Source organism: Triticum urartu, chromosome 1 (assembly GCF_003073215.2).
Source record: "Triticum urartu cultivar G1812 chromosome 1, Tu2.1, whole genome shotgun sequence".
In the NCBI taxonomy this organism is placed as follows: Eukaryota; Viridiplantae; Streptophyta; class Magnoliopsida; order Poales; family Poaceae; genus Triticum; species Triticum urartu.
In genome coordinates, this window is record NC_053022.1 from 312,460,923 (window position 1) to 312,467,728 (window position 6,806).

General features: G+C 52.8%; 1 protein-coding gene across 3 annotated transcripts; it reads left to right on the plus strand.

Annotated features, from left to right (window-relative positions):
- The first annotated feature begins 714 nt into the window (after positions 1-714).
- Positions 715-5,334, plus strand: LOC125509413 (trihelix transcription factor GTL1-like). Of its 3 annotated transcripts, none has more exons than XM_048674402.1 (3): positions 715-1,571; positions 2,264-3,938; positions 4,068-4,319. In XM_048674402.1, exons 1-3 carry the CDS (start codon positions 1,177-1,179, stop codon positions 4,077-4,079), a joined length of 2,082 nt encoding a protein of 693 aa, XP_048530359.1. In that variant the 5' UTR covers positions 715-1,176; the 3' UTR covers positions 4,080-4,319. The 3 variants fall into 3 exon arrangements, with proteins under 3 accessions (XP_048530359.1, XP_048530344.1, XP_048530353.1); XM_048674387.1 differs by having other exon boundaries at positions 727-1,571; positions 4,064-5,334; XM_048674396.1 differs by lacking the exon at positions 715-1,571 and adding an exon at positions 1,854-1,966 and having other exon boundaries at positions 4,064-5,334.
- The last annotated feature ends 1,472 nt before the right edge of the window (positions 5,335-6,806 follow it).

The window sequence follows — 6,806 nt, forward strand, 5'->3', positions numbered from 1 at the left end:
TTTCGCTCTCCGCGCGGGCCCACGGCACAGCTGTTATAATGTGGTCTTGTCTGCTCCTTCTCTCTCTCCTCGTCCTTCCTTTTTATCTCTCTCTTTCTGCCGTTTCTCCTAACTAATTTTGTTCTCTCATGCTTATCTCTCTCTTTTTTTTCTGGCTTTGAAGGTTAAAAATAAATCTTGCTGCGATTAATTGTTTCCCTGCCGTTTAAATTAGCTTCACCGAAATGTTTTGATGGGCGATCAATACTACTGCAGTGTTGGAAAAGGATGCCAGAAGCTATAGTACTTCGAGGAAATGATAGTACAAGGGTAAGTTACTGGTAAAAATTGGTTAATCCGGCGGATAACATATGACTAAGGTAGATATATTGTATGGGGAAGGGAAATGCCTAAGATCACCACAGAATCCAACATATTCCTCCATGGGGATCGAGGTAGGGGAGTTTTGTAGAGGGGTATTTGTGCTCCCCTCCCTTTCATTACAAGCCTCCCCCATCCCATCTCTCTCTCTCCATGCTGCTCACATGTTTCTCTCTCTCTACCATACTACCATTGCCCGGCAGGCACTCCTCTCCCTCTCCCCCGTCCTTTGGGTTTTTAACTAGCAGAGGGGGGTAAAGCCACCCTGACAGCGCAGCATCTCCTTTGTTTTATCTCCCACATCATCCCCCTCATCATCGTCTGCACACAACAAACAGCCCTCTCTCCTCTCGCTGTACTCAACATTTCACTTCTCTCTCAACCCCCCTCCCTCTTTCTCTCTCCTTCACAGCTATCATATTCTCGTCCCCTCTCTCTCCTCCAATCCACCCTATTATTTATTGCAGGCTTACTGAAGGTATCTTAATTCTTTTTTCCTCTCCCTTCTCCCCCCTCCTCTCTCCCTTGCAGAGGGTATTTTTCTTGTGCCAGGCTTCCTTCCTGTACTAGAGCTCCTCTATTCCTCCTCCTCCTCTTCTTCTTCTTCTTCTTCTTCGTCCCTGACCTGCCTACCACCACCTCATCTCTGTTTCTTTCCCTTTCCCCCCGCTCTCCTTCTCTCTCCGTGCTCTTTCTGGCTGTCCTGGCCTCCCATCTTTTTCACCTCCCTCTCATGTACTGATCATTCCATCACCTCCATTCCCTATGCGCCTCTGGTAACGCTTTGCCGGCGACGTGCACCCAGTGTGTACTAGCATGCAGCAGCAGCAGCAGCAGCCGCAGCATCAGGGTGGAGGCCCGGGCCAGCAGTTCGGCCTGCATCCCCCAGAGATGCCGCCATTCTCGCCGTCTAGGAGCACCGGCCAGCAGCGGATCTCGATGGCCGAGGCGCCCTCGCCCATCAGCAGCCGCCCGCCGGCGCCTGGGCCGCCGCCGCCGCAGCAGCAGCTCAACAACGAGCTAGCAGGTGCCGGCGCCGTGGGCTTCGACGAAGAGGCGCTCACGGCCGGCGAGGAAGGCTTGGGCGGCGGCGCCGGAGGAAACCGGTGGCCGCGGCAGGAGACCCTGGCGCTGCTCAAGATCCGGTCGGACATGGACGCCGCCTTCCGGGACGCCACCCTCAAGGGCCCACTCTGGGAAGAGGTCTCCAGGTAAATTACAACCCACTCGAATTGACCTCCGCCAGGCAATTGCGCACGCCGTCGCCGGCATCGCCGTCCCTGGAGGCCGGAAATTGTCGTCGCCGTAATGCCGCATGAAATCTCGGCGGCGGCGTGCTGTGATTTCCGTCCGCCGTGGCTGTTTAATTACCGGCTAAAAAACACTTCTTTTTACACTTTTGCCTTAACTATGCTTCACGAGCACAGTGACTTTTTTTCCATTTTAAAATCATATCGCTCTCCTTCCCCACCTTTCCCTGATTTTTTTTGTCCAACCATCTCTTCGACATGAGAGCTACTACTACTCCCGTAAGCTTCAGATCCGGGGGCATCAATCCCAGAGAAGCTGTCTTTTACTCCGGCACTCTGAATTTCTGCAAGCAAAAGTTGGATTTTGATTCCCGATTTAATCTATTTTGCATTCTTCTTGGGATTTGCCATTCTTGCTAGTAGTGCTGCATGTATGCATATGCCTTTCTTTATCTTTTGCATTTGGGTGCCCAAATCGAGTAAAATTCTACCGGTACATGCATGCAGCTTTTGTGTGAGGGTTACGGTTTACTTGCATGATGTGTGAGTTCGTATGTTTGCAATTGTGGTTGTAGCGTAGAGCTCCATTGACGAGGTTCTTTTCTTTTGTGCTGTTGATGCTCATGATGATTGGTGTTGGTGGTGGTTGGCAGGAAGCTGGCCGAGGAGGGGTACAGGCGGAACGCCAAGAAGTGCAAGGAGAAGTTCGAGAACGTTCACAAGTACTACAAGCGCACCAAGGACAGCCGCGCCGGCCGCAACGACGGCAAGACGTACCGCTTCTTCCGGCAGCTCGAGGCGATGCAAAGCACGTCCGGTGTGACGGCGGCTCCGATGGCATCGGCCCCGCCGCCGGCGACAGCCGTCGGGGTGCCTGGGGTGGTGGGACCCACGGCTCTACGGCCCCTCGCCGAGCCGCCGCCTGTTGGTGCCGCGGCCGCCGCCACGGCTGGCCTGCCGACGCCAGTGGTAGTGGGCAACTTGAGCTTCTCAACGTCCAACACGGAGGAGTACTCGGACGAGGACGACTCGGACGACGAGGGCACCGACGACATGGGCGGCGGCGCCGACGAGCGAGGGAAGAGGAAGCGGACGTCGGAGGGTGGCGCCGCGGCTGGTTCTGGCGGCGAGGCCGGGAGCGGCAAGATGATGAGGTTCTTCGAGGGGCTGATGAAGCAGGTGATGGAGCGTCAGGAGGCGATGCAGCAGCGGTTCCTGGAGGCCATCGAGAAGCGGGAGCAGGACCGCATGATCCGCGAGGAGGCGTGGCGGAGGCAGGAGATGGCGCGCCTGGCGCGCGAGCAGGAGATCCTCGGGCAGGAGCGCGCCATGGCTGCTACCCGCGACGCCGCTGTGCTCTCCTTCATACAGAAGATCACCGGGCAGACCATCCCCATGCCGTCCATCGCCGCGCAGGCCATTACATTCATGCCACCGCCGCCGCCTTCGCAGCCTCACGCCACGCCCATAGCATACTCCGCCGCGCCAGTTCATCCACGACCGCCGTCTTCGCAGCCACCTGCCACGCACTCGCCGCCTCAACCTCAACCCTCGCCACGGCAGCAGAAGCCGCCAACAATGCCGCCCGTGACGCCGCAGCCGCACAAGTCGCCGGCTCCAGCGACGCCACAGCTACAGCAGCAAGCGCCGGCCGTAAATTCAAGCTGCATGGACATCGTCGTGGTGCCCTCGGAAGCGCCGCACGACTCGTCGGGCTACGACGGGTCCGGTGGCGGCAGCGGACCGACATCGTCGCGGTGGCCCAAGGCGGAGGTGCACGCGCTGATCCAACTGCGGAGCAACCTGGACATGAGGTACCAAGAGGCCGGGCCCAAGGGACCGCTCTGGGAAGAGATCTCCGCCGGCATGCGGCGGATGGGCTACAACCGGAGCTCCAAGCGGTGCAAGGAGAAGTGGGAGAACATCAACAAGTACTTCAAGAAGGTGAAGGAGAGCAACAAGAAGCGGCCCGAGGACTCCAAGACGTGCCCCTACTTCCACCAGCTCGAGGCGCTCTACCGCAACAAGGCGGCGCTCGGCTCCCCCTCCGGCGCCGGCGGCGCACTGGCTTTGCCGCCGCCCGCAGTGCACGCCAATGCAGCTCCCCAGGAGCGCATCGAGGCGTTCACCGTCGCGGCGCCGATCTCGCAGACGGCTCCGCAGCAGCCACCTGTGGCCAAGAACGACGCCAGCAACGCCGGGAACGGCAACGGTAATGGCGGCGGCGCGTCGGCAGGAGTCTCCGGGGGAGCGCAAAGGCTGGCGGCGAGCAACGGCGGCAGCAGGTTCGTCTTCGGCGAAGCAGGCGGAGACGCGGCGGCGAAAAAGGTAATTAAGCTAGAAAATATGTGCATTCTGGATGTGGCCATAGCCATTTGGCGCGTACATGTGGTACCCTGCTGTTCGTTTCTTCCGTGATCCAATGCTGATTGCATGACACTGCGCATTTAAAGCCAGAAGGCATCATGAAGGAGACGACGATGGAGCAGAGGCAGCCACAGCCGCAGCCGCAGGCGGCGCAGCAGGCTGCGATCAACAGCTACAACCGTACGGGCGGCGGCGGCGCCGAGAGCGACAACATGGACGAGGACGACGAGGACGAGGACGACTACGAGGACGAGGACGAGGAGGACGACCTCGACGGCAACAAAACGCAGTACAAGATCCAGTTCCAGGGGCAGCAACAACATCAGAATCAGCATCAACAGCACCACCACAACGTTGTCAGGCCGAACGCCACCTCGTCCGGCGGCGGCAACCCGCCTGGCGCTGCCGCTCCCAGCGCGCCGGCGGCGGCAACGACGACGGCCGGATCTTTCCTGGGCATGGTCCAGTAGATCCATCCATCACCCCGGTGACTAGCTCTCTCTCTCCCCATACCCCAATCAATTCCATCGGTGGCTTTCTACCTTCTCTTTCTCTCTTTCTTGTACCATTTGTATCTACCTACCTGTCGCATCTTCCATCCCCGTCCATATATCTCGGCACCTCCAGACCTAGAGCTCAAGAGCTCTCTCCTCCTCCACCAAGCTCCAGCACCCCTCATATGCACATGCACGTAGCAACGACGACATGTCCATGTCAGAATCATTCGCCTGCATGCATGCATATGCATGCGCATCGTCGTCGACGTTGCTACTCCGATATACACCTTCCCTTTACATGTCCAGCTAGCGGCTGCATCCGTTTCTTGATTCGTTGCTGTGTTAATTACAGTGTTACAGTAAAAAAAATGGTGGTCTCTGGTTATTTATTGATTTGTCGTGGTGATTAATAAGAACCCTTCTTGCCGGAGGGCTTCACTGAGAGGTTAATTACTACTACATCGGGGTGGTAAAAAACCCCGGTAATAAGATCGATCCAGCTCGCGCGCGGTTAAAATGAAGAGAAGAGCGTGTGCTTGTTACTTTCGTCAATTTGGTGCATACGGCTACTGCCCTACAGTGTGGTACTGTACGTGCTGCAATGGAACGGTGAAAAATGAAAAAGGATCGACGGTACTGGCCTGCAGGCCATGAGGAAGAAGGTGCTGGAGCATATGCGGATTTTTTTTCCTTTTTATCTTCTATATATTTTTTCTTTCGAAATTACCCAAATTGTCCATTATGTATTACCGAGCTTTTCTTCTTCTTACCAACTGTTTTTACTGAACTATTACAGTGTATACTTGTGACATACTATATCCTATATTCTTGCTGTGCTTGCACCAGCATTCTTCTGAGTATATATGAACTCCATCACTGCATGCCTACTGTGTTTTCTGTATTTTAATGGCTAGAGGCAGATGCAGGATAAAGTTACATGTTCACCTCTGATTATACTCTAGATCTGATGCCTAAATTATTGTAAGCTTATTCTGGTTTTAGATCCCATAAGGATCTCTCTTCCAAATATTATTACTACAATGCCATGGTTAGTACGAACCCTTGGGGTGTAGTATAGTCCTCACATGCATGCCAACCTACATTACCATGCTATATGAAATGTAATAGCAAGAGGAGGCACACAAATAGTTTTTCTACAACTACAAATATGTACCGTAAGCGAGCTAGAAACGATTGTGATATTACAATCACCTAATAACAATGTACATGAGCGGTCTTGCGCTAATAATCAACACCTAAGTATAACTCCGTTGTTATTCTACAATCTATGGAATAGATGAGCGGCCTTGTGCTCCTATCACATTTATGGATTCCGGTATTAGAATATGAAATTAATAATTCTACTCAAACCATCAATGGTGTGAAAAGAAGGATTCAATGATTTGTTTGACCTAATTCAATACATTGCAAAACACACCAGTTTAGGGGGTCGAGGGAAAGAGAGAACGAACATCATAGTCCAATGCCAAGTCACAAATTATGCTACAAGACACAAAGAAGTTGTTCAATAGCAAGATACATAAAAGAACAATATGTGGCAAAAAGGCGTTGAGTCTGCTGCGGCCACCAAGACAATTGAGGCCAGGGCCACTACCACCCCTAGGAGAAGCTACCCATGCCATCGATGGTAGCATTCTTACTCGATCATTGGTAGGTGTTGAAATATGTATGAAATATGTGTGTGTATGTGTCTAGCCTATCAGCTTATGTCTAGTCACTTGTATATAAACGTCCCAAGCTACAAGTGTTTGAATCAAACACCTAACCCTTAACTAATTACATGTCCGGTTGTTGCTCGACACGTATGTTGGAAATATGCCCTAGAGGCAATAATAAATTGGTTATTATTATATTTCCTTGTTCATGATAATCGTTTATTATCCATGCTAGAATTGTATTGATAGGAAACTCAGATGCATGTGTGGATACATAGACAACACCATGTCCCTAGTAAGCCTCTAGTTGACTAGCTCGTTGATCAATAGATGGTTACGGTTTCCTGACCATGGACATTGGATGTCATTGATAACGGGATCACATCATTAGGAGAATGATGTGATGGACAAAGACCCAATCCTAAGCTTAGCACAAGATCATGTAGTTCGTATGCTAAAGCTTTTCTAATGTCAAGTATCATTTCCTTAGACCATGAGATTGTACAACTCCCGGATACCGTAGGAGTGCTTTGGGGTGCCAAACGTCACAACGTAACTGGGTGACTATAAAGGTACACTACAGGTATCTCCGAAAGTGTCTGTTGGGTTGGCACGAATCGAGACTGGGATTTGTCACTCTGTGTAAACGGAGAGGT